A 27,595-nucleotide genomic window follows, 5' to 3' on the forward strand; every position below is an offset into this window, starting at 1 on the left:
CTAAGAAGTACTGGGTTTCCCCGAAGGTAGGAGGAAAACTAACTTCCTTGATTATCAAGGTACTGGATTTCCTAAAACTATCTGTGATATGTTTATGATTAATGACAACTCTTACACTGAACAAGAAAATGAAAAGGCATTTAATAGATTTGCCATAATCTGAATGAACGTGAGGAAGGGAAACTTCAGAGTGGTGGCTCTGTAGAAACCAAGAGGTCAGAGGATATTTCTAACCTGAAGCACAGATTTCCATGGCCATCCCGAGTGCTGGGTCCTTCCTTAGACACAGTAATTTTGCTCTAGAGAGAGCCTGTGACTGTGGCCATAACATGACTGATCCCAGAGCGAGCCCAGGAATGAGCGAACACTGAAGGCAGCTGAGAGCCTGGAGGGCAGAAATGCAGATTCACTTTCTAAAATGCGGTATTTTAAGTGTGGTTTATCTACAAGGTTAAAACTAATCAGATTTGAGGGAGTTTGTAAGCTGTCACTGTGTTGGAATGGCTGTTCACAGCACATTTATTATGAGTAATATGAAGTTTGTACATTCCAATGAAACCTGCTTTTAAATGAAACAATATGAATTTGACAGTTCGCCTGTGGGGAGTGGAACCATAAGATACTAATATGAGCATTTTTGGCTGGATCCTGCCCCAGTGTGTCCTTTTCCCAAGCAATAGCAGAATGAGAGGTTTATCTGAAGATGTCAGTGAAATCCTGTGATGGTCAATTTGGACAAAAGACAAATTTAAGATTTTGGGAGTATTAGGTTGAGGCAAACTACTTCAGAAACAGAATTCATACAAAATATATCAAGCCAACGTTATTTCTTCCCATATGACGTGGAAGTCGGATGTTTAATACATAGCACCAAGAATTACCACTGCATAGAAAAAGGATATCATCATTTATTTTACAGTTTAAGAAGCTTACAGAAGTAATGAAAGCAATAGTGACACCAAATACAGGCAGATATAGGAAAATGCTATGTAACTTCAGTTAATGAAATATGAATTAAACATGATACCTGTACAGAGGAGGGTACAGCATTAATTTTTAAATGATTAAGTCGGATGTAATAATGAAATCATTAGGAGCTTGTCAGAATATCTCTTGTCATCTTGGAAATGGGTTCACTAAAGTGTTTTCAGGAAGGTCCTCAAAAATCTCCAGAGAAACATTTTCAGTTTAAACAGACAATACTCCCTACCGAAACCCAAAGACAAACAGCTTTAGCAGCATCCAGAAAATGCAATTGTTTGGACTGTTTAATAACTTAGGCTGATATGTAGCGTTTCTTTCCGGAGCCTGCTGAGGCCTTTGCACTTGCTTGAAAGTACTGTCTGGGATAACCAATCCTAATTATCAAAGTTAATGATTCAGCATACGTATATTTAAACATAGGGTTTAAATTAGTTTAAGTAATTGCCTGGAAAATGCCATGCTCCCAATGAGCTTGTAGTGTGTGGTGCAAAAGTGTGGTTCCCGGTTGAAGGAGCAAGGTTGGCTCCCAGCAAGGGCAGCTGCTGTTGGCGAGGGGCCGTATATCCCTGCAGGTGCTCAGTGATGGGCATCCACTGGCCCCAAAATTTGCAGTATAGGGATGGCTGGAGCTTCTGCTGCTTCTTATTCTCTTATTTAATTGGAAAAGCATCTCGTGAGGTCCAAAAGCACTTCTCCTATGTTGAAAGGTAGTAGTTTAGTCTTCTCCTCCTCTGGAAAGCTTTTTCCTTCTGTTGACACAAAGCTAAAAATGAATAACTGTTTATTTACTGCCAGATAATTGCCTTTGATTTGCTTTCTCTGCTTTTGCTTTTCATTAGAGTCTTTCTGTCTAGCAAACTGTGACTATGTTGGGAGAGATGCTAACGCAAACAATCTGATATGGGTATTTCTACAGCATCTCCACGCCACGTCTGGATGTGCCTCTCGGCAAACAGTCCACCCATATGGCCATAGATCAGTTTAGGTCAGCCTGTTGTTGCCTAATGGCTCATGAAGGTCTAAACAGCTCTCCAAGCTTTCCCCTGCAGAGACAGGGTCTGATGGACAGTGGCTGATCCAGAGCCACATCGCAGGAGCAAGGCCTCCAGCCTGGAGCTGCTGCCTCGGCATGCAGGGGCTGGTGCGGACACTGTCGGGGAAGGTGCTGGGCTCTACCTGCTCGTGCCCTGCTCTGAGGGGTGTGTGGCAGGGATTGGACCTGCTCGGGGCACAGGTCACATCTGTAGGGGTGAATGGTACATCTGCTTATTTTGCTTTGGAGTTCCTACAACTTTGGCCCTTTTCTCTACGTTGTACGTGCCACTAAATGCAGAAGAGTAAATAAGGACTGTTTTTGTTGGCAGTGTGGTCCCACGTTGGAAATATGTATGCGGTGCAGCTGGCATTACAGACGGTTTTATTCAAAATCCCAGGTAGCAGAAACTGGCACGAAGCTTTTAACTGTGTTCTAGCAGGGGACTGGCAAAAAAGCAGGGCACTGGCAAAAGACTGAAGTTTCATAAGCATTTGGATGGCAAGCCCCTTGGAACGATATGCACTTTTCTGGGGTAATTATTCCGTCTCTGCTAAATTGCCAGGCAAAACTTTCCAGGAATTAATATTCCTTTGTATCAGCCTTTGTAATATGAAAGGCAATATTTAGGTCCTTCTTAAGGGATGGAAAGAAGCATGTAGTGGAGACGAGAGCAAAATAAACCCTCCCACAGACTCAGAAAGAGCCTCCTAGGACCACTCACGCAGTCATCAGGTTTCCCTGGGTATTTTTTGGAGCCTGGAGCCCAGGACGGGTGCATGCAGAAGGGACGTGCACAGGGAAAGGTACAAGACAGAAAACCTTTTGCTGAGCTGTTCAAAATTGAGGGAGGCGTGGAAACCAGCGATAGGGCGTAAAGTTATCATGTTGGTTAAATCCGAAATTAATAGATGTCTGAGAACTCTCAGCTCTTTTGAGGTCTCTTTTCTAATCTTCTCAGATTTAACACCTGTAAGGGAAGCAAAAGAGCCCTTCAGAGGCCTCATCTGTGCATCAGAGTGGAACTTAATCTTCAGCTCAAATTGCTGCCTAGAGTTCACAGGGGGGTGACTGGATACGTCTGTGTAGATGTCAATAAATGCTTGCGTATGTTTGAGTGTTGAAGTTCTGGTGTAAAGCGTAGGTAGTGATGAAGCCCTGCAGGTCATCAGAAGAATAGGTTTGGGGACCAACAGGCTGGACTTCACACAGAGAATAAAAGACGTCTCCTGGGTGAGGACTAGCAGTTATTCCCCGTTAAGTAGGACTATAGGTATTAAGACTAGACGCATATCATGCGTTAAGGTCCTTCATTTATTTCACTTGTGATGCTCATAACCGCTGTTAAGTAATATCCTGTTGCAATTTGCTTTGTGGCTGTTTCCCAGAAATGCAGCAGAACCGCTTGGTCTGCTGTTGGTCTGCTTGGTCCAACGTTGTGGACGTTACGAGCTTGACTTTTGCAACAAGGAATTGAAACGGACTTTTGAAAATGTAAACTTTTATATTAAAAAATAGCTCACACAAAGTCATTTAATCATAATCATATTTCAGTAACAGTAAATTTAACAAAATCACAATATACATTTATAGTATTTCTTTATATATGTTACTTTGTATTAACCACTAACTCTATATAATAAAAATATATTACAACATTTGATATGTATTCACAAAGCACAAGCCATTGTAAACAGAAAAGGCAGCACAGGCCTCTTATTCAAAAATCTGTACTCAGGTTAAAATTTATCAGTTTTATTGTATCTCTTTAAACTGAAGGTAATAATATAGCAGAATTTTATGTATCTATCTTTATGTGATTCGATCTGTGCCTCTGAAACATATATTGGGAGTCTATTACAATCTAGCTTATGTATACAATTTAGGTTATGTGGGACCCATGGCACTCTTGTGTATTTTTTCATTAGAAATTGGTTTGTGCATCTCTGTCTCCAGGGGATTTAGAGAGGTTTTGTGGATTGCTTTTTTTCCCTGCTAAATAAATAGCCCCTGCAATCGCATCCTATTATTAAACAAAAAAGAAAAATGCATTACATTATAATGGTATTCTAATATAATCAAAACATGCCCTATCTACAGCGGCTATTATTAATGGTATCTCAGAACTACCTTTCTTCAGACTGGCTAGGTGTTTTTAGAAATCAGAAGCTATTTTTATTATTTGCAAAAGGGAAGTTTAAAATACACAGGCTGGACATTTTAAACGTGCAGCATATGAATGGTCCTTACTTACTCAAGCAGCCACACTGTACTTCCAGTAAGGGTTTGTAAAACCTGTCCCTAATTTTTTTTTGAACAAATAATCATCTAACCATCTAATCTGGAGGAAAAGGTTTTTATATAACTGTATCTGGAAAGACTGGTAATATGTTGCATTCCTGTAAGAATTCAGAAGGGACTGATTGGTGATTGCCAAGTACCCAGGACTTTTTATCCTAAAATGATCTTAAGAAATAAAACCATTGTGAAAAATTCCAAGACTTAGAAAAATGTCCTGCATATAAACAAAAGTAAATCAAGGCACCTTTTAGTTATCTATTTCTATTTTCCAAGGCAATCTGTGATAGTGATGTTTTTCAAACATGTTGTCTGAGAAGCCCAATAGTTTCTGTTGTAAAAGACCCATTCTGCACTCTGGCTAGATGCAGGTAGCTCTATTTTCATGAGATGCTTTTGGGTGGGACAGCAGGGTATGGAGAGCTTGTCCCCAGCCTCGTCACACAGGTGCTGGGTGACTCTGAGGACACAGCATATTTTACTGGCTTTTTCTATTAACAACGGTCATTCATTTCAAGAGATTTTTTTTTCTCGGTAGCTGATTGATCACATGAACCATGCAGGAGGAGTAGCAATTACCTTATCTTTGCATAAGGATTTAATGGTAAGAAATCCAGCAGGGTTTTTCACTCGTATTCAAGAACACAAGCTTGCATAAATGCAGAATGACTGCACGGGAGGGTCTGCGCTGGTGGCCGACAGGAGGGATACGGCCGGGTTTGCGCCTGGGCCTCGCGGCATCCCCAGCAGTACCCCGCGAGGACACACTGGCGTTTGCACTCTGAAGCTCTGCTTTCTTTTTTTTTTTTTTTTTCCCTGCTTGGGAGCTCTTGCTGGATTAAATCCCAGGAAGGAGGGACTTGCAATTTCCTTTTCACGATTTGCGTAATTTTTTAAAAAATTGGTTGTTTAAAAGCTGTATTTGGACAGCTACAGTGACTAGAAAACAGTTTATCAGTATTCAGTAATAACGTCAAATGGAGATCCACTTCCAGCTATACCTTTGTAGGTTATTAATCAGTCATGTGTACTCATGCCTTTTGGGTACATTGAAACCATGTGCAATACTATTTCTTCAAAAAAAAAATATTTTCACTACACAGAACTACTGCACATGCATGCTGTCATACACTTGAAACATTTGCCTCTCAACACACGCATCTCTGAAGTGCACTTACAGACTACAGGGCTAGCCATCTCTGCTATAAATATAGATATAGATATAGATATATATGAGATAAACTGTAACAACCTTTTCTAGTTCATTAGATCAGCATTTGTTTAAAAAGCAACAGTCCTAAGTACACATTTACACAGTACACAGCGGGACTACAGGTAAGAAGGAGACATTTGATGAAGACTGCAGCAGCTCTTTTCCCCATGTAAACGTTTGCACCCCCCAACAGGGACAGCTGTCTTTTTGAGCAGGACGGTTTTCATACGTGAAAGTTCATGCATCAAAGATTTCAAGATATACTTAGTGCTCTCAATTAAAGCATAGAAAGCAAATGAAAAAAAAAGTAGATTTAAGGCTAAAATGTTATCGTTGTCTCCCCTCTTCAGGCTTGAGTAGGTTACAGAGATGCAGTCCCTGATTCTGCAGACACTTAAGCCTCTTCTTCGCATCACCCACCCCGGGCCTCCTCTTAAAGCAAATGCGTAGTGATCGCAGGATCGGGACCTAGCTGCGCCTTCTGTGCCGGATGGGATGTGCTGTAATATTTGGTGATTTCTAGGGTGAATTAGCAATGAGCTGACACACATGTGAAGCCTCTGCTTTGGCACTGTTTGATCACAGGAACAAATGATCTGCATTTAATCTGGGGAGAAGACGGCTCTAACGGCAAGCAGTTTCCAAAGGGCTGTTTCGAAGGCGTTCGTGCACATATAAAAACATGTAGGACGTGTTCAGAGCCTTGAGAGCCTCCTTCGTTTAGCAGTAGGAGCCCGCCTGGCCCTCAGCCTCCCGTTCCTATCCGTTTCTGCCCTAGTTTAGCGGCCTCTCAAGTCGCGCTGATGCAGCTGTCTTTTAGAGAAGATTTTTGTGGTTGATCAGATGTGAAGGAGGATCATTTCCCAGCACTCGCTGTCACAGAGCAAACAAAAGCGTTGGCGAAACAGCTGGCAAGCGCAGCGAGGGGTGCTGCCGTGAGCGGCCGCTGCTGCAGAGCCCTGAGCCTCCCAAAGGCGTTGTCTGCGACTGCAGGTATCTAGACTCGATCGCTTCCGAAATAAAACTTGAGAGGCTCTTAAAAACTCTGATCCGGGGCCACTGTCTTACAGTCGGTGGCATAGGCCTAAAAATGCAAATAAGCGCTTAAGTGCATAAAGATCTCTTTACGCTCTTCCGTGTGCAAATACCTTTGAAAACATGGCCCTGTGCATCGAAAAGACAGCTCAATAAAACCTGTGGATATATTTATCTGAAGGGACCAGATCCTCAGGGGAAACAACCAGCTATTACGCTGATTTATGTCAGGGGAGGATCTGGTGCTTATTATTTATTCAATAAATTGATATCAGTCTCTCACAGCTTTTGCACAGTGCAATTACCCAAGTCTTCACATTCAAACTGGCTCGAAACATAACATAAAATGGGGTCCTAGCTCACAGTTTGGGCTGTGAGAGTATACAAATAATGTGGAACTGTAAAATGAACACAAGAAAAAAATCAGGATCTGCAAAATGGCATAGTGGACTAAATTGTCTTAATTGTCTGCCTGTGTTCTGCCTGCCAAATTTACAAAATATGAAGAAAATGTTAATTGAACATGCATGTGAGAAATAGATATTGCAGATGGATTGCAGATACCAACAAACAGAAAACTGCATATTGCCTAAGCAGCTGCACACTTTTTGCACATGCAGTTCCATATTTGGGGCACACGTTGTAGCCATACTTTACACACTTTTTTAAAAAAAACATTGAAATAACAACTGTAAAATCCAACCCCCCCCCCCAACACACACTCACGCTTGTGTTTGACTAGAGGAGAACAGTTCCGCTTCATGGTCAGAGATAACAAAGTATTGTGCATTACATTTGCCACCATTATTCTAACGCACTGGAGTGAAAGTGTTGAATAGTATATATAATACTCAGCAGACACGTAGTTACTCATATCTACATTCATCACTTAGACATACATTTTAGAAAATTTTGCCGGTTGCGTAGAAGAAGTCAGCTGAATATCTAGCACTTAACAAGCCACAGTATCATATTTCCAGTATCTTATAAAATGTCACCAGGAAACGTTAGGGTATTACTTTTATTCTGTATATTGAGTCAGTTTATCAAGCACCAGCATTTACAGCTATCGCTTGCTTCAGACAGTAGAAATATGACAATGTGTCAGAGAGCTGATGTAAGTAAGGGGAAATTATATTTATTCTCTGTTGTAAGATTAATTCTAGAAGAAAGGCACCATGAAAGAAAGACAAATCTTAAAGCACATACAAGGGGAGAGATTTATTGCTCATGGTGGCACGTAAATCAACCAATGACTGATTGTGATACACACGTGTAATGAGACAAGTCCAATGTTATATCCCTCTCCATCTTTTACTAGCCATCCTAACAGTATCGTAAAATTTTTCCGGGAAATTAGCTTACCGTATTTGAATGATGGACTGAAAATTTGAAATCTCTCTGGGGCTAGGTTTATTGGCGTGCAAACCTCCCATTGACTTTGGCAGCAGCCCCACATGTAAACTGACAACAGTTGTGAGCTCTAGCAATCAGCCTGTTCTGAGTTACTTAAGTAAAAGTGATCTTAGTGAAACATATAACAATATCTGATGTAGAGCATTTTATCTTTTTAGGCTTGGCAATAATCAACCTTTTCTCCGTTCAGAATACAATCAAGTCATCAAAATGGCTTGAACTTCTCAAGAAACAAACACTGAACTGGCTGTTTTTTTCTATTGCACCTGAGAAGATTGTTACGCCTAATAAGTCAAATGATTAAGATGAGGTAGACAGTTTAAGCTGGTTCGGGGCTACTTTTGAATGCAGTGTTGGAAAAAACTTACTTAAATTCTGTGACTAAGTGTGTGCGTATTTTAATGTAGTTACACTGTAATTTTATAGCTAAAAGGAGTTGTTACACTGAAGGTTTCTATTTACATGGTAGCTGTTGATCTCCTTTATGGTCGCTGTCCCTTTCCTGAAGCAGGTGACAATGTGAGTTGATATGTTAACATTTACCCCTGCAGCCGTGGTATCACGAGAGCGTGAAGGCTGAGGCAAGGCTCCCGGGGGCTGCTCTCCGCACCCCCAGCGGAGACATCCCCCAGCTCCCCGCTTCCGCCCCCCAGCCTCTGCTGACGGGGCTCCTGGGCAGCCATAGACACAATGCAGCGCCCTTTGCTTGGGGGACAGGGAGGGTGGCAACTAAACAGTATTTCCTAAAAAAAAGTAATGGTCCGACTTCTGTATTTAGAGGCAGAATATGAGTAAGGATCCGTGTCAATAGAGCCAACCAGTTCAGTTGTTATTTCAGCTGCCATTGCACACCTGAAGCCTCAGTGTCCAAGACTATGTGTAGTCTAGGTGTGTATACTATTTTATCCTCACCAAAATAACTATATTCTTCATGGCCGCTGGACAGAAGCTTTCTAGATCTACCTGGCAAAAATTTAATTCACTTCTGATGTTAAATGGCCTGTGTAGTATGGACTTTAAGTCACTTTGTGGAGCCAAATGTGCACAGAATTAAGGTCAGAGTTGGTAGCCACACTTTTACCAATTAATGTATAAATTGAACATTCGAACCCAAAAGTTCTTTACCTGAAATTACTTTTAAGAGATTATGAGGAGGACCTGCTTTGAGGTAAGCTATCTCAGAAAGTGATCGTTCTTAAAATCATAGCAACAGAAATGACAACTGAGTAATTATTGCTCTTGATATTCTACATCTCAGTTAATAAGAAAACACTTGAAAAACTATCTCACTTCATAATGCATTTTCACTGAATTGAGAAAGAAATCGCTGAAAACTACCAAGAGAAGTAATTTTTTGAGAATCCCTGGATGATGGCTTTAGCATCTGATGTCTACGTGACACTTAATTACGAAGCCGTCTACCAACTGCTGTTGTACTTAAAGGAATACGACGAACTAAATAATGTTTAAAAAATAATAATAATATAAACATCTCTCAATAAGTGGCACGTGTAAGACTGTCCTGACTGGATATTTTACAGGTATGCAGGCCTGTGTTAGCTGCAGGCTGAACCGAATGCATGGTAAATGTTAATAACTTTATTGAGTAGAGCTAGAAACAGTCCTGAACCAGCATAGACACTGCAGTGTGCAGCTACAGTCTAGTGCTACAAAGATCCAAATCCCAACCTCCTGAGGTGTCAGGGTGTTCAGATGTGGATCGAGATAACTGACCGCACTTCTGTAATGAGGAGGGTTGAGGTCCATTATTTTTGCCCCAGCTTCTTCGGAAACAGTATCTTTAAACTCAGCGTTGGGCTCTCATCTTTCCTTTAAATAGGATGATAGGAATAAAAATCACAATTAAGAAAATCTCAGTAAAAGGAACGTGTATATTATACGCTTTGTTTTGTCTTCTGGGCGCAGGGCCTTGTTCTGCAGCCTTTGGGCAAAATCCATCTCTGTATAGCTCAGACTTACAGGAAAGAGCTTTGAATGCAAGAGGCATCCTGACCTTTCTTTCCTCTCTACCATTTTTAGATGAAAAGTCCTCTGGAATTGAATAAGGAAAAAACTATAATAGAGTTGCGTGGAAATTACTTAGAAAATGTAGAGACGATTTGCTGAATCCAGCCTGTAGTGTACTACAGAAGGGATTGTCTCTACTTTCGGTTCTAGAGAATGGTTCACAAAATCATATATCACAAAAAGTTGAATGCTATGTTGGGCACTGTATGGGTATCCAGGTAAAGATGTTGCTATTAATTTCGTTAGAGGTTTTTCAATGGGGACCTACTCGAGCAGCCGGGTTGGGGTTACTTTTGTAAAGCCAAGTGACAGCTCCGCTGGCGGGAGCCACTGAAAAGCTCAAGCACCACGGTCCCCGTGTGGCTTTTCAAAGCAACCTTACGGTGGCCCCTTTCTGCTCCCAGGACTTTCCTGAGTCCTTCTGCTCAAGAGCAGCTTTTCATCCCCTGTGTATGTGTGGCTGCTGCTGGATATTAATGGGAGATTTGTACTTGCAAAGCCTGCAGGAGCACATAGCGAGAGCAGGCTTTTTGCCAGAGGAAGGACGTGCGGGGCAGCCTGCCTCGCTGGTTATAGCATGGGCTGCTGGAGAGAGGCAGGCTGGGCTTCGATCCGCCTCGGAGCCTGCCTCCGAAGGCCCGTCAGCCGAGCCGAGCTACTGGGGATAGGCCAGGTGCTTTTGTTTTACCCATGTACTGTTTTACGTTTCTGGAGGATCCTCTACCGGCTTCGTCATTCGTTCAGCTGCAGAATATTGCGATTGTGGGACTCGCTCGTCAGGGCGGAGGAATTGATGGCGCTTCTTTTGAGAATCTTGTTTATGATGTCTTTCCACGTCTTCTTGTACTGGTGTCGGAGTAAAGAGTACACAAAAGGGTCTGAAACAACCTTGCTGTAAGCTAAGCACTTGGAAATGATTCCCCAGTGGGAACTGATGGGGACCACAGAGGATAATTCAATCAATCTGTAAAGAGAGGTGAATGGAAAGAGTGAGCATTAGTAAGAAAGACCGTAAGCAGATGAACAGCTGTAACTGTCTCTGGCTTTTCTCCTTGGAAGGTGACCAGTGTCCTCTCACAGCTTCTTCCCTCCAAAGAAAGCAGCTCCCCCTCCCCAACTTAGTCTTTGGCACTTGTAAGAAAATATAAGAAAAAAACATGAAAATGTGAACGTCGTGCTCCCCATATAGACGTCTGTGACTCTGCATATGTAAGTCTGAGGTTTGCTTCCCAAGGATGGGATTACATGTCTCCTGTTGGGGTGTCTTAACCTCCAAACTCCAAGGTACCCTTGGCTTTATATATTTAGCTGTGCTAAATTTGTGTTTTGTGTTACTGAGGCTGGGAGTGGCTGTGGTGTCCCTTGAAAGACTCTTGATCTTTGCCTCAGTAACTGTGGAAGAATTGCGTGCAAACCGGAACAGCTCCAGCAGGAGGTATGAGGCAGTCTTACTTCAAAAAGCCTATTTATTTGTTACTAGAATACACCTTTGGGAGACTGAAAACTCTGAGTTCAAATGTCTTTGATGTAGAGCTGGGCTTGAACTCATCTGACTCACTCAGGCCATGGAGATATTTGATAAAAGGGCACCACTATCTCTAGCGTAATGTCACCTAGCCCTGATTATTTTTCCTCTCTAGTGGCTACTATGTATGGGATCATAAATACTCTGAGGTAAGCAGGGCCACAATTTCCAGAAAATTTACTGCTCGTGAAAAACATCATGCAGCATCTATTCATAAAATCATTTACTGTGTAACACACCCTCAACCATCACACGTCTAGTTTCTATGCCAAAACATATCCTTATGGTCAATATGTTTTACTTTCTCTGATTGCTCTTGGGTTTTCAATTCCTGTAAGATCTTTTATTAGAAAGCAAAGCTGCTCAGTTTGTATTTGATTTTCTTCGTTTAGTGATGTTGTGTGCATTTTTCTAATACTGCATGTTATAAGATCGTGTTTCTGACAGCTTAAGTTCATCATAGACTTTATATTTCCCTAATGGGAGTGCAGGGAATATAATGTTCCTAGGAACATTTCCTGCTGACTTTCACACTTACTACCACCTTTGCATCCATCATGCACCATAAATCCATCCACAAATATGACAAAAAGAATTTTCTACCAAGTGCCTTTTTTCTAAATATTCTCACAAAGCCATATTTTGTATGCTAAAGTTTGAGACTGAGAGACAGACTGTAATTGCTTGCTCTGGCAGGACTCATATCCCCGACTGTTATGTTAGTTATCCACTAATCTAGCATCTAGTCTGAACTCATTGTCTAGCTCCCGTTGAGAGTTGGAGGAAAGAGAAAGGTACTTCCAGGGCAAGGCTCCAGCTGTCTGAGGCTGGAAAAAATTGCTCTCTACCTTTCTCTCCCCTTTACCTATCACAGGAGCCTAGGTAATGATCTTTGAGACACAGATAACTAAAGCGAGGTGAAATCATCCTTTTTGCAGGTCTGAAGGTAAGTATATATCTTGAATTAAAAAAAAAAAAGGTTAATTTAAAGGCCGATGGTAGGCATTTGCAATACATCCAACGAGGCAAATATTTTAAGTCATCAGGTTGGGGGCAAACATTTTAAGTCATCAGGTTGGGTTGGGGGGAGAAGGGAAAGGCATTATATGCTCCTCATTCCTGTGCTAGCACAGATAGTTCACTTTGTTCTGAGACTTCCACCGTTTCTGATAGCACGCTATTGCTAACTCCACAAGGTTTTCTGTTCACATATCTTTGAGAAGGCCTGAAGGACAGTTCTGTTCAATACGTCTCCACAGCTGTTGAAAAACTATTGATTTTTCTGGAGCAGGACAACTTCAGAGGATGCATGTGCTGCTAGAGAGCCCTGATAAGCGATGGTAAATAAAATCTTTGCTGAAAATTGTCTTTAGCAGCAGGTACTCTTAAAGCTGCCTGGAAAATAGTTTAATTGCTAATGTTTCTTCAGGCAAAGGAACCATTTTCAAAGGGCATTCTGAAGCATGGCTTTTGCAGCAGCAATGACGATGATGTTAGTATTTCAAGAAGCTAAGGGATGAAGATTTTTTTTTCCTTAGTCATTTTCTTCTCATTCCATAAACTTTCACTACATCTTGCTGTTTAAAATAGTGCTGGCAGATGGCATGGTCCAGTCATTAGAGCATGAGTGTGGGACTAAGGAGCCTTAATTGGTTATAGCACTGACTGCAAGCTTCTGTCTTTCGGCGCTTCCCTTATCGCTCCAGTCTGTCTTTTCTAGACTGCAGGCTCCTCGGCAGAATGTTGTTTCTTACATATATGCACTGTGCTTAGCACGTTGGGTCTGCAGTCACTGTTGGGACTTTGACCACTGTCACGGTGCCAGTGAGACTAATACCGAGAATAGCTTTGTGCACTTTGCCCTAGTAACCACGTCATTTTTGTTATCGTTTCCATTAGAAGTGGGGTACATTTGTCCAATGATGCTTTTAGGGGTGGTGTTATTAACCCAAGTGCCTTACAGGTTGCCATAAGCGATGCATTCTGAGGTAGAAAGTCAAGCAATGTAATTTCTAGGCTAAAAGGACTTTGCAGAGCAAACCTTTCATTTCAGGATGTCAGCAGTACTTAAAACATCCCAGTAGCTAGGGATGTTTAGTGTGGTATTGCTGTAAAAACTTCTACTCTTGCAAATTCTTACTGGCAAGGACCTCTTCTGAACCATTTTGAAATGGTATCTGAGCACCTCTTGGTATCCATTTGCATGCATTTCAACACCGCACAGTGTAAGCTAAGCTATGTTAAATGAACAATTAAATGGAATCGTTACGCAAGGGCATTGACTGAAATCAAAGCCTGGCAATTCATTTTGTACTTCTTAACTTCACTTTCAAGTAATTAAACGTCAGTCTTTGATAACTGTCGTATTTCAGATATTTCATTCAATATTCAAATATTTCATATTGCCCTATAATCAATGAATAAACTTAATTTCAGGCTCTTTGTTTCTTTTACTGGGCTGGACGGCCGTTTCAGGAATACTCTGTGGCTGACGGTATGCTGCCCTCCAGGGAGGGCAGGTGCGCCCCGGCGGGGACAAGAGGGCAAAGGATTAGTATGAAAAGGGAAGACCTCCAGTGTGTACTGAGCTGAGGGCTCCCAGGCATGTCAGGCTGGGAGCGGTTACCTAGCCCAGCTCGCTGCGCTGAAGCAGGCTCGAGTACACCTGCAAACTGACACATCTGTCAGAGCTTCCAGCTTCTTTTCAAAATCTCAGAAAAAAAGGTATCCTCAGTATCTTGAGGTAACCGGGTTGTATTTTACGAAAGTACTGAAGAGACACGCTCGTGCCCCTCCACTGGTGTGCTGTGGGCCAGCTGATCACCATCCCCTTGCGTGCAGCATTTAGACACCAAAAAACGGCCATCTGTCCCATTTCGCTCTTCTCTTTCATCTTGACTAAACAAATGCTATTCCCTCAACCTTTCCTTGCAGGGCATGTTTGATACCCTTCTTACAAAGCAGGAACCAAATTCAGACATAATTATCTTCTACTCAAGCTGGTGGGGGTCTCATCTGCCACATTCTCTCTTGTTTAATAAGATGTAGCTTATGACACCCACGTTAACATGCAGTAAAATGAGAGCTGACTATTTAGAAATTAATCATCTTCTGACTTGTATTTACTTTGTAATCTACCACAAGCCAGGCTTCTTCCTAACTTGTTATTCTCCAGTTCACATATTTGATGTCATTCGCTTTGCATTTTGAAATTTCATCTTGTTCAATTTCATTGCCTTGAATTACTCTTGATGAACACTTTACAGATGTGAATTTGATTAAGTTTAATTAAAATCAGTGGATGCTTTTAATGACCAAGAGATGACAAACTTGTGTTTCAGTCTCTGTCAGTCAGCTCTGTGAATTGTTAATGATCTTTAAAAGCACATCGAATAGACACGGGGGTGTTGGAAGCTTAGACTGGCTAATTTTGCTTTCAGTGACTGATCAATTTAAAAACCTATATTTTTATCAACAGAATTTTTAAAATTTTGTTTAATTAAGTATCCTTACATGTTTTACGATTCTTGTCTCTTGTTTTTGATAGCAAATTATACTTGCAGCTGTCAAGCAAAAAGCATAGAAATGCACACAACCCCCAAGCTATGCAATTCCACGTGGTGTACAAAGAATTTGATCTCAGTCATTCAAGGCACATAATACACCTTATTGCCTTTGAAAGATGGTTTTGTTTCTACCTGATGAGGAAAATTATATGCATAGCTTCAATTGTCATGAAGCATTTCCCCTCAAAAGAAGACTTTTTCAGGGAAGGGGCGTTAATGTTTCAGTGCTACCTGTAAATTAAATTACCTGGCATAAGCTACATAAGTCTGTTGCTTGCTTTCATAAGTCACTCTTCTACCATCTGATCTTCAAATACCTTTTTACTTCAAAGCTATAAACTGTTTTGCTGTGATACTTTGTTGATATTTTAGAAACTTCTAATTTTGTAGAGCAATGGTGTCAAGTGGCTTTCCAACTACTTCATTCCACTTTCAGTAAACCAATGGGAAAGTTACCTTGATCTTTTTGCAAATAATGGACACTGAAAATCTTTATATACATGTGAAAATCTTTATATACATGTATAGTTAATAATTTTAGCAAAATATTTTACTGAAAACGTATAGGAGCAGCTCAAACGCTAGTCTAATCGCAGCATATCTGTTGTGCATTACTTAAACTTGAGAACTTTACTGAGTCGTGGAGAAAATTCTGGGTAGACCAGAAAGTCTCAGGCAGGCTAAAACGCCTTAAGATTCAGCAATGAAACAAAAGAGGCATTGCATTTTGTAGCTGATAGATGAAGTTATTCTCACAAGAAGAAATTGAGTCCTTTCTCCAAGAATTTGGATAAGATCTTTTAATTTAAATGCCTAGTATTTCTGTTTGTGTCTAATTCTGATTTTTTGCACACAAGTCCTATACTATCAGAATTTGACCTTAGTGGTTTCTGCTGTATTAATGATACCGATAGGTTATACATAAGCCTTATGTTGATTTGGATATTGATTTTACTATATTTTCACTTTATTACTTGGTAAACTGTATCTTCTGTATGATGTACTGCTTGTGACAGAGCCCTGTTTTTAATAATTACTTCACTAATTAAAAAAAAAGACATCTCAGTTATTGTTATCTGATTTATTGTTAGTCAATTTTGCTCCTTAAGTGGTGCATGTATTACAACTGGCCAGATTCTGTAAGGAAGCAGTGCGACTTTTGAACTCCTATGGCTGGATCTGTGAATCTTGCAGACCTTTGCTTTTAACCATTGCTGTTCCCCAGAGTTGCGGGAACTACCTGTCAGCACAAAGATAGGATGGTAGAGAACAGCACTGGCCAGCTTGTACCACAAGACTCTTCACGCAGGAAGAAAATATCTCTACCTATCAGCAGAAAATATCTCTACCGATCTATCTCTGTCTCATCAGCAGAGGCTTTTAATGGAGACTAGAAAGCCACAATCTTCAAATCATTCCAACTAAAATTGCACAGGGAAATCACACATTTTTATGCACAGGCAGGCAAGAGCATAACTCACACAGGAATTCTGAACTTCCTTGCCCAGATCCAAGCAGGATCTGCGTGCAGAGGGCAGTCAACCCGTTTAAAAGCACGGTTTATTTATCCAGTGTCCCCCAGAGATGGTATAAGAGAATTTAAATCTTCTTCTGCCTGTTCCACCATCTTCCCCATTTTCTTGAGGGCCTGGGACTATGAACTTCTTTCTGGTATAGCTTCAGGTTTTTAAACTAAAGGCAAATTTCCTCTCATATTGACAGTAATTATTAATTTGCATAAGCAAAACTCTGCATTTCGATGTGAAATGCCTGCAGTTGGAAATAAATATTAGAAATTGGTGTAGTATATTTTAATTTTTCTTATGGAAAAGTTCCTTGGAGATAATGGGTTTTGAATAATGTTATTTAATCGTGTAATGATAAACGCAGCAAAAGAAGAGAGATGTGTACTGATAGCCCTACCACAAACCAAGAAACTAGCTATGCCTAGGAATAAAAAATATAATATTTCTGCCATGCAGTAGGGAAATTAAATCAAGCAGAATCAGAGCATACTACTATCTACTACATAAGGTCAGCCAATGAAATAATTAAAAGGACATTTTTCTGCTAAAAGGGATAACTAATCTAATCTTACCTTAATGTAAACTGAAAGAAATTTTGGTTTACGAGAGAAGAATTCATCTGACTGGGGCGATAAGCACAACCCTTTCACTGACTCACAGAGTTGCTGGAGAGAACTATTTGTTTTTAGTGTGGAAGCAGAAACATGTTGCTAAATAAGCTTTGCAATTTCCCATTTTGAGGCCTCAGTTCCCAAAGTACTTAGGACCGTGTTTAATTTAAGAGTATTGCTGGTTTGGGCTGGCTATCCAGATGAGAGGTGCACTTCACTGGTTATCTCCTATTCACTGCCTTGAAAAGTGAGTGATGTCTCTATTCTGTGCAGAGCACTCTAGATCTAGTCCAGGAAATGATACTTATTTTTATAATTCATCTCAAAACCCTGATAATCCCGTTGACTTCAACACTCACTCATACATGTAAGCCGTTTCTGGTTCAGGCATAAGGAAGCACAATCTCGTGGCCATATGATGCCCATCGTAGGCATCCTGGGGTACTCCTCTATGCGTTGTAGCACCCAGCCAAGTCTCGAGGGGGGATTAAAGTAGCCGAAGGAGGACTTCCTGGTACCCTGTTGTGCAGAGGTCACTTCAGACGTGTCAGAAAAGTCCAGGAAAGCAGCAGCCTTTATAGCTGGTCTGGCACGCCTGGCCTGTACAGCACCCCACCGCTGGCTGGGCAAGCATCTCTGCAAATTTAGGACCCTAAAGCTTGACTCTTCTCGTAGTCACTCTCTGTGGAAAAGCCATTAGTCCTTGAGAGACTGAAGACATAGGTTCGAAGCCCAAATCGGTCTTATTTGAGCTCTAACCTCAGTCTCTTGTATCCAAGGGGAATGTCCTGCTCGGAACAAGATCTGAGCAGATTTTCTATGGGGGATCTCTCTCCTATTAGAGCTACTCCATACTGGATGAATTATTAAGTGATCCTTATACAAACTAAAAAGAAGACGGCCAGGATTTTCTAACCCCTTGCCTATATCTTAGGACTTCAATATGCTGCCTCAAAGGGTAGTATAAAGAATAGAGAGCCAGCGAGGGCTATGCACATTCCCAGAGGATTAGGGTCTGCTGATGGCAGAGGAGTAGCTGGCTGGGAAATCTACTCTGGCCCCAAAGCAGGGGATTAAATGAGGGCTTAAACAGCTCATTAGCTGGGGATGGTATCAAAGCTTTGCATATGCTGTGCAGACACAAATGAGGGTGCTACAGAGGGAAGAGCAAGTGTGGAGGTGGTGCCTAAATGTTGGCCTGAGATGCCTATAGAGAAGCACAAAAATAGTCGGGCAGTCTGGTTTAGAGCAGTCAGTGGCACTCAGGACTGAGCCTCAAGCTATTATGACTACAACTGCGATGATTTTTATTAAGCTCAGCGACCCAACACAAAGTGAAATTTAACCATTTGCTATCGGACAAACGCTCTCATATTTTATAGCCTGAAACTGAAGATAAGATGACCATACTTATATAATGTGTTGTACCCGATGAGGGTGTGTGGAGTGTCTTGTTGCAGCTATTAAGCTGAAGTGAAGATAAATATGGCAACACTACTACAAAAGTATTTGCAACATTCTGTTGCAAATAAACAACATGAATTAGTTATTATTATAATGAACATAAAACTAATGTTGCATGCAGGTTTTCATTTGTGACAAGAGACTACAAGACCTTCTTGTAAATTATTTTGTTAGAAATGGAAATTCAGAATATTACACCAAATTGGAAAAACCTGGTTTTTGCTATGTGACCACTTATACTGAGACTTAATTCAGCTAATTATCTCTCCAACGATTTATTTTTATGATAGAGCTGGGTTTGGCTGAAGTCAGCCGCAATAATTTCTGTTTGATAAAATTGGTGTAGGTGATACTTTAGAAATACTTATTTTTCTCTCTCTGTTCTGCATAAAACAGCAGCATTTCATTTTTTTCCAAAGACTTTTAATAATGAATGCTAGCTGTAAATTTCCTTCTGATAACTTCATAACGCTTATCGGGCCATACTCACTTTTTAATACTTTTGTCTCATAGGAGTAATTTTGTGTTTCCCACAGGAGCCATTTTCAAAGATAAGCTAGAGATAAGCTTAAGATAGATGAGGACATCTGCACATAAATCACAAGAATTTTTTTTAGCTATAAGCCAGAACAGCTTTGATATTGTGTTTATGACTAAGAACTCTATTGAGTCAGACAAAATTCCCCTTTAAGTCCGTGGGTCATATGCTCAACTCAGTCTGATCTTGTTTGACCAGATTTTTATAGTCTGATTTGTTCAAACTAGTGTCTTGCTCTAGAGATCATCCCCCTGAACTGGGGAGGCAACCGGAGGAGTAACTGACTATTTGGCCCGAAAAAAGACTAAAAATCTGATTCACTGGCCTCTATGGACCAATTCTTAATTCACTCTCCTGTGACCAACACCATCAGCTTAGCTGACTGAACAAAATTTTGCCCACAGACTGCATCAGAACTGCACCGAATAAGTGCCATGATATATGTATTTTTTTTGTTAGTTCAGTAAATGCAGTCTCTGTTATAAGAGCGGAAGGAAAGGTTTGACAAAGTCTTTGCAGGAGACTGGAGGATTGGCGTTCTGGTTCTGATTCACAGTGCCCTACTTTTCTGAGTTAGAGTTTGTTTCAGTAGGTAGGTTCACACTTACCTTGTAATTACGTAAGGTGCAAAGCAAAGTATAAAAGTACCAATAAAGGTGCTTATTTTCTTTGTCGCTCGTTGCCTCCGTCTCCTTTGTTCTTCTAGACAACGCTCTCTTACACTGTGTGACATTCAACACAAACAAGAGCATGAATCATGATATCACATAGCAAAGTTTAATGGCTTTACTTAAGCCATTCCAGTAAGCACTGTATTCACAGAGGACAATACCAGGTGCACTGCATTTGTGTGGGACAATACTGAGTATTATGCACTGTATGATCATCTTACCCTTGAAAAGCAGTTACTGAGAAATATATGCATGTATTTATATGCACACACTCATTATATCTATTTATACATGGTGAAATCAGTGGAATTCTGCCTTGGGTTAAGTAGCTGTAGCTCTTTTCTGAATTAATTTAAGCTGTATTTGCAGGCCAGAGTTTTCCTCATGATATTCAAAGAGGTTTGGAAAATGTCCAAAGTGGGGTAGGCAGCAAGGTACTTCCCTAGAAACAGCAATTTAAACCACAATATCATCGATAGGAGAAACTTCCCAGAGAGATAAGCAATAAAACACAGTAAAAGCATAGCAGGAAAAGCATACTAGATGCATTCAACGCAGCACTGGAGCAATCATTATATTACACAGCTGTGAGCTGCCTGGCCATAAATCTTCCCACGGCGGGTGCAGCTCTCGGCGGGCTCCGTGCTGAAGACTTTGCAAAGCGGAAAGCGCAGGGTGGCCTTCCTCAGCTGAGTCCTCAAGTTTGTGCTACAAAATCCCTCTGTGAACTGGCAGATTTGCTTGTCTGGAGAGCAACAAAGCAAGAGCCCGTCCTCCTCGCCTGTAGGCTTGTGCCAACGGGGATTTGCAGGGAAGTAACGGTTCTAGTATAAAATTTTATACCTGATGCCTCAGTGTCGGGTTCCAAACTCAGTTACGTTAATAGCTGTGAGGTTTATTACCACAGCCTTCTGTCATATACTGTAACTGCAAATGCTTGATTTTCATCTAAATACTTGTTACGTCCTGAGGATCTCAGTGCGCTTCTGTGACCTCCATGGCAGTGAGTTCTTACGCTACCTTTAGATTATGTTAAAGGAAAAAGCATTTCCTTTGATCCATCGCATGTATGGTCTTACTTTACCAGTCCCCGAAGCAGCTACCAAGATGGTAAAAATGAACAAAAAGCGGTGGTAAAAGTTTGTCTTTTTGAAAATGACAAATCACCTCACTCTTAAAGAATATGCCTAAATAGAATGAAAAAGCATCTAAAAATGTTACTTTTTCTGAGTTATTTGCGGTTAGAAATGGCAGATTTCTCAGTCTGAGAAGGAAAAAAGCTTTCACCTTTTCCAGGGAACCTATGATCTGCTTTCAGTTCTGCAACAGATGGAGAACTTAAATATTTTTAGGTGCAGATAGCTGATTTCAGAGGTTCTACAGTTTCACTTATGACCTGCATTATTGGTCTTCTGATATCTCAGACAACTGGCAATATAGGAAAAGAAATCTCCAAAATAGGTCCAGTTAAGGTGTTTTTTGTTAGTTTACTTTTCACCTCTAGCAGTTTCCCCGCTCATATCTTTCCACACTGTATTTGGCATGTGCAAAATTGTCTTTGACTCCTGGGGCTCATGCATGACTCAGGAAGTTTTGAAGTCTTGAACCAATTTCTTTTGTTCAGCTTTTCCAGATGTAGCCAATAAATACCACATTACAGAGTAAGGTATTTTATCTCGTGCTTTCATATAGAGGCATGCACACAGCTAGGTATTTTGCTTTCATAGCTATACTTACATGTGCTTAGATAAGACTATATACATAAGGTCCAGTAGTGACACTAGTAATAGAACTGGATTATTGAGTAAGCTTTGATTTAAAGATTTGAATATCCTGGAAAATCTGTGCTATATTCCTTTGAAAGTCTGGTATTTTAAATAAAGTTTATGAGACACTGGACCTTTAAGATCTGTAAAGCTGGATACACCAAAAAGACAGTATAGATAATTTGGGTTAAGAAATACATGTGTTAAGAATGTAAGTAAGTGAATTCTTGCACAAACCTCTCACAATAACTAAGATAACTTGGTGTTAGGAACAAAGTTAAGAAAAAACGATACCCAGTAAAAATACCTAAGCTAACTTGAAAGAACACGTTGCCCTAAACATTCACACAATTTTGTGTGGGATTTTGGAGGTTTCCTTTGTACTCATCGTGAGTGATCTTCAGAAGATCACTTGTGGCTTTCCAAGCCACAGGTAATAAAGCCATCTGTCATAATTCCTATTGCTAAACTGCCTTGCGGGTGGATTCTGAGTCATAGGAAGCAGAAAAATGTCCATACACATTTCTCAGGGTTGAAACTAGAGCATGCAAAAAACAGATAAATCAGGGTAGTTTAAGGTGGAGAACTGTATTCTTTCACGCTCCTCCTTCTGGCACTCCTGTCTATGCTATTAGATACCAGAATAAACACCACAGTTTCATATATATGGTTACGTATATGCTGCTGTATTGCCTTGCCATGTAACACAGGTTCTGCTAGACACATGAGTAAGTTCTAAATGGGAAATGACCTTTTTGATTCGTTTCCCCATTACCTTAAACCTAAAAAATGGGCAAAAGAAAGACTAAAGTGGTAAAGAAGGAAGTTAATATGTTGCCATAAAATGTAGGGGTGGGCGGAAAGGGATAAAGGAAAGAAAGGCAAAAGGAAACGGGTGACAGATGTGATACAGAGAATTTGGGCAGAGAAGGGGAGTCTGGGAAAATGAAGGCTGAACTAAGGCTTTATGAGAAAAATGACTTGGAGAGAGGCTGAAGTACAGACTGTTCAAGAGGAGAGAGAAACATGACATGAGAACATCCTGCCTGCTCACCCAAATTCAAATATGCAGAGCGGGGAAAGCTGTCTGAATCGGACTCCTCAAAGAGAATGACTAATGTAGAGCTGTCCTTGAGAAAGTGTTGTCTAACACAGTGCATCTCCACTGTTTTAGAGTAAATATGTCCTGGGCCAGAGAATACAGGTTAGACACTTATTTCTCTGCCTTCCACTGGAAGTAAGAGATTTGGGAATCTATCACCTGTAGGTTTCTTTGGCAATCTCAGCCTAACTTTTAGGCTCTAATCCAAAACCACTAACATATTTCAAATTATGCCTTTGTTAGGTCAGAGCTTTATGAACTGGTTGCTACAGGAGGCCCTGCAGCCTTTGTGTAGGCTCTCACAGTCCAGCAGCTAATCCACGGTCTAATTGCTTCCATTGCGGTACCTGTGTCACCTGTTAAGGCAGCACTACCATAGGTTAGAACCAGCCACCAGTGCTGGCTAAAAAAGAACACACAAAACTCTTCTTCCTTAGAAAGAAGCATGGAATAATCTGATACAAGAGATAAATAATAATCATCAATAATGAATACTTGTAGCAAAGGGCCTGTACAACTCTGTCTCCTCTCCGGAAAGGCAGTACGATGTCCACAGCCTCTTAGAAGCAACCCTTCACTGAGACGCTTACAAAATGTAGGAGCACCCTCAAGTTAACCTAGACCAGAAAAAAATCCATTGGTTTTTTTCTAAGCTTTTCTGTCCAATCCAGTCATACTTAAAGTATTAAGCATAATGATCGATACTTTAAGTAGTCCCAGTGAGTCTATGGCAATCCCTGGGAGTAGCTGTTGTGTCTGTGTGTGTGTGTGTGTGCAGGAGCTGACGCTAAGTGGTGGAGGTATAATTTAGGAGCCAGACAGCACGTAAGGTAGAAGGGTGTTTGTTCCTCAGTGTGACTAGGTGGATAAGGGAAGATTTATACGTGTGTTTCTCAAGAGCAGTAACAGGACTCACCCAAAGTTCTGCTCCACATTCTTGGTCAAAACAGAAACTAAACAGCTTAACTGGAGAATTATGAGCAAATGTCTCTGTTCTTCTAGTAGGGTACTGTCCTGCCCTGATCCTTGCAGACTTCTTGGCCTCAGGGCTAGGAATCCCAGAAACATGACCTCCTTTTTTTGAGGACAGCAACATGTGTTTTAGTCCTGCAGCTCAGCTTCTGGCTGGCTGCGAACTGCTTCCAGCATGGAGAGAGCCTGTGTTTGCCTCTAGCTCTCAGAGTGCAGTACAGCAAGGGGGCTCAGGTGGGATGTCTGGCACAGGACTGTCCTATTGAGTGCCCTCGACGTCCCTGTCTTCCAGTCAGATTTCTTCCCCAGTGCCAGACACCTCACTGCACTGCAGCCTGCCAGCATTTCTCTGAAAGATTTCCCATCCCTTCAGTCCCTGGCAGAGTTTCTCCCATCCAGCACAGACATCCCTCACTGCCGCTCTGCTCTCCTTCTGTCACCCTGCCTAGCCAAACCATCCTCTCCCTTTTTCCCCAGGCAAATAGATCCAGACCCTTTTCTTTCCAACTGCCCACTCCAGGCACACATTTCTCCCTTAAGCCAAACTAGTTCCTCTGAAAAAGCCAGGCTTGTTTCTTTCCACACTATGACCCTGGTTTCTGCTTTCCAGAATTCACTCATCTGCTTGGTCTCCCTGTCCCTTTCACAGCTGGTCGTAGCCCCATCTGCTCTGGCTAGTCAGAGCCTCTCTGCCCTAAGCCCGGACACTGCTGGGTGTCAGCCACCCAGCCCTGTCCCATCCTGCCTCAGCTCTGTGGCTTCATTTCTCAAATCCCCTCAGCCCAGGCAGATCACTCTGGCTTGACCTGCTGCTTCCTTCTCACTAGCCCGATCTTGCATGCTTCCAGCCACCCTTGTTTCGGTCCTCTCTACTTCATCCTCTCCACTTCTCATGGGCGCACCAATTACATGCTCAGCCTACAGGCACTCGCACTTCCTCTGCCCCGTGCAGCCAGACACCTTCTCTAGCTCCTCAGCCAGGATTGCTGTCTTCCCAGCATCAAACTTGGGCTTCCGTCTAGCAAGACTTTCTCTCTTCTAGCTTTACAGGTATATTCCCCTGCTTCCTAAAAACCTAGAAAAATCTGCCTCACCCACCCTCCTGCCTTCAGCCAAATCTGCTTCCCTGCCAGATCCAGACAAATACTTTTCACGTAAGATTTATAGTTTGTGCCTAATCTCTGACGTGACTCTTTTGCACAGCAACCCAATATACACTCATACCTGTTTGGTGTTTGCCTTCAAGCCCATTATTCTCCCACCCTGGAGACTTTCCTCCTTCTGCATCTAGATACAATGGGCGTGCTTAAGGACTCTCGTTTGAAATGAACCTTATACAGCCCTTGCTTGTCATATTAACATGGCTACTTAAGTCTCTTAAATTTGGATTTAAACGTGAGCATTCAAGCATGCTTGTTATTTGCAAAATAGAATCCTTCCTTCAGGAAAGATAAAGTTATAGAGTACACAGCAAGAAAGTTATAGAGTACACAGCAAGAAAGAAAGTGCTGGGCAAAGGAACAGCATGCAGTGCCCCAGCTTCCCTTGTGAACTCTTTGAGCAAAAGGACATGTGCAATCTCAGACTGCTGCCTCTCAGTGAGACCCAGGTACGTTTTGGATTGACAGTGGCAAAAAATGTGAGTCTATCAAACGCCAAATCCACCTTCTGAGGTGAAGGGTAGTGATCTCATTACTATCTCAAAGGGAAGTGCACGCCCAGCCAAAACTGCCTGTTTCTTGCTATCCCTGCCACAGCAAGCTCCAAAGCATAACAAGGAAGAGTTATTTCTGCAACAGAAAAAATGAACACAAGTAAAAAGAAACATGCAGAATAGAAACTGTCAAGAAAGACGTTTGTTCTCTCCCCCTCCCCATCCCCTGCTGTGATACAGTTCAGATTGTATTTAACATAACATTGAGCCTAGTTCTCTACAGTGAATATTCTCAGTTGCTGAACAAACAGGCACCTTACCTGGGATGAATGTCCACAAGCAGCACCAGGGTCTGCATAGTGATCACGTCAATCCGCTTACAGTGAAACCGTGCCACCTTCAGCACTTTTAGATATGTGAAACACAGGATTATAAGGGAGAGGAGGAAGCTGAGGGTGTGAAAGACCCCAGTGAAAATCACAAACTGTGTCCTATCCTCAGGTCTCTTGTTGTAGAGGGTGCAGGAGGCATAGAGGTGATGGAAACCTACCCAGGAGAGAGAAGCTGCCACTATTGGGAACGACACCGAGTGTAACCACGTGTAGCTCAGTATAAGAGCAGCATCTCTGTACCTCATTTTGGAGTGATAACTTAGAGGGAAGACCACAGCAATCCACCTGTCAATGCTCAAAGCTGCCATGCTCAACATGGAGTTCGTGGTCAGAAAAGTCTCCAAGAAGCCCACAGTGTGGCAAACCTGATCTCCTCCTGGTTGACTCTTGTAAATGATCCCAGCCAAGGTCAGGGGCATGTTCGAAACAGTCATCAACAGGTTGCAGAGCGTGAGGTTGAGGATGAACAATCCTGGGACCTGCTTGCGGATGTCGGCGCTATACAGGAAGCAGATCAGCACCAGCACGTTGGACAGCAGGGACACAAGGATGAGGACCACGACCACGAAAGCCAGGGTCACCTCCCAAATGTTCATGGTGCGTCCAGTCACGGGAGCAACATCTCCGAAACTGCGCCACGCCGGCACCCGGGGAACATGGTGTGAGGTGCTCTCACCTCGCTCTCCTCCCCAGCCTGCTCACACTCTTGCATGCCCTCAGTATTTTTAGAAGAGCTGCAGTTTTTTTCTCCAACCTCCCCCTCCTCGCTGCTCCTTTCCACGTCAACGCTTTCCGAGACGTGCACAAAAGCTCTGGGAATGCCCATCAAGCTGTGAGGAGGGCTTAAAAAATATCAGCAGGACTGAACCACTGTCTCCATTCGGTCCATCCAAAGGAGAGCAGGTTATTCTGAGAAACTGCTCTCCTGAGATCCCTAATTATCAGCCCAAAGCTTCCAAGCAATTCAGCGAGTGAAATGTGCTCGCTCTCCCTCTCCCTCTCTTGCTCTCTCTCTCTCTTGCTCTTTCTCTCTCCCTCCCCTCCTCCAGCCCTCACTCCCTTCCAGGCTGAATGTAACCTGCTTTTTATGATCACAGATAAAAACCCCATTAATGGATTAAAGCAAGCACACTGCTGGTGATTCGCAAACGTGATTATGTCATGCCCACTCCCCAGCCCCTCCCCTTCTCCTTGCAATTGTGACTAGACTTTCCTCAAGAGAAATCCCATGCTTTCATTTAATTGATTTAGTCATTAATTTGCAAACAGCCATGTAACAGCATTCCTGCACTCCACTATGTTTCCTGCGTTTCAGTGCATCAGTTTCACAGTTGTGGCTTGCTTTCTGCTAGGGCAGAGGCTCTCTTTTCTCTTCATCAGGTGAGCTCAAAAAGAGAGGAAAAATGGATATATTCTGCTACTTCTCTGGAGATGTCATTAGGATCCTGGAGCAGTCATATGGCTGTACGTTAGCACTTTGTAGTCTTGTGTCTCCAAACATGGTCCGCAGTAGGAAAATGATTGCCTCTCCCCCCAGCTCCCCGCCCCTTTTAGAAGTAAGGAAACCAAAGCATCAAATGATATTGTAACTTGGCCAAGGTCATAGAACAGGTGAGCAGCAGAGACAACAACATGCTGGAAGTCTCCTGGTTTAGTTACACTTTGTCCTCTTCAACCACATTTATTTCTGCCTAATCAAAGCCTCTGTCCACGTGAAGGCAAGTGCCTCCTTTGAGACCAAAACCAAGCAGCTTGGCAAAAGCAAACAGAGTTGAGTACGTATTGCATGTAATTAGACGTT

General features: G+C 41.9%; 1 protein-coding gene across 3 annotated transcripts; it reads right to left on the reverse strand.

Moving 5' to 3' along the window:
- Nucleotides 1-864: 864 nt before the first annotated feature.
- GPR26 (G protein-coupled receptor 26) lies at nucleotides 865-26,786 on the reverse strand. Of its 3 annotated transcripts, XM_009670543.2 has the most exons (4): nucleotides 25,723-26,786; nucleotides 19,846-19,959; nucleotides 10,696-10,971; nucleotides 865-6,612 (listed from the first exon to the last, which is right to left on the reverse strand). In XM_009670543.2, exons 1-3 carry the CDS (start codon nucleotides 26,388-26,390, stop codon nucleotides 10,740-10,742), a joined length of 1,014 nt encoding a protein of 337 aa, XP_009668838.1. In that variant the 5' UTR covers nucleotides 26,391-26,786; the 3' UTR covers nucleotides 865-6,612; nucleotides 10,696-10,739. The 3 variants fall into 3 exon arrangements, with proteins under 3 accessions (XP_009668838.1, XP_009668839.1, XP_009668837.1); XM_009670544.2 differs by lacking the exon at nucleotides 10,696-10,971; XM_009670542.2 differs by lacking the exon at nucleotides 865-6,612 and having other exon boundaries at nucleotides 7,765-10,971.
- Between the last annotated feature and the right edge of the window lie 809 nt (nucleotides 26,787-27,595).

The sequence above is a fragment of the Struthio camelus genome, chromosome 7 (assembly GCF_040807025.1).
Source record: "Struthio camelus isolate bStrCam1 chromosome 7, bStrCam1.hap1, whole genome shotgun sequence".
NCBI lineage: Eukaryota > Metazoa > Chordata > Aves > Struthioniformes > Struthionidae > Struthio > Struthio camelus.

What these genes read in the sequence shown, in the direction of transcription:
- GPR26 (XM_009670543.2), bottom strand. Translation starts at nt 26,390, where the DNA reads ATGAACATTTGGGAGGTGACCCTGGCTTTCGTGGTCGTGGTCCTCATC. An exon ending in CTTGTGGACATTCATCCCAG is followed by an intron (nt 19,960 to 25,722) that starts GTAAGGTGCCTG and finishes AATGTCACACAG; the next exon opens with TGTAAGAGAGCGTTGTCTAG. An exon ending in GCACCTTACGTAATTACAAG is followed by an intron (nt 10,972 to 19,845) that starts GTAAGTGTGAAC and finishes CTCTCTTTACAG; the next exon opens with ATTGATTGAATTATCCTCTG.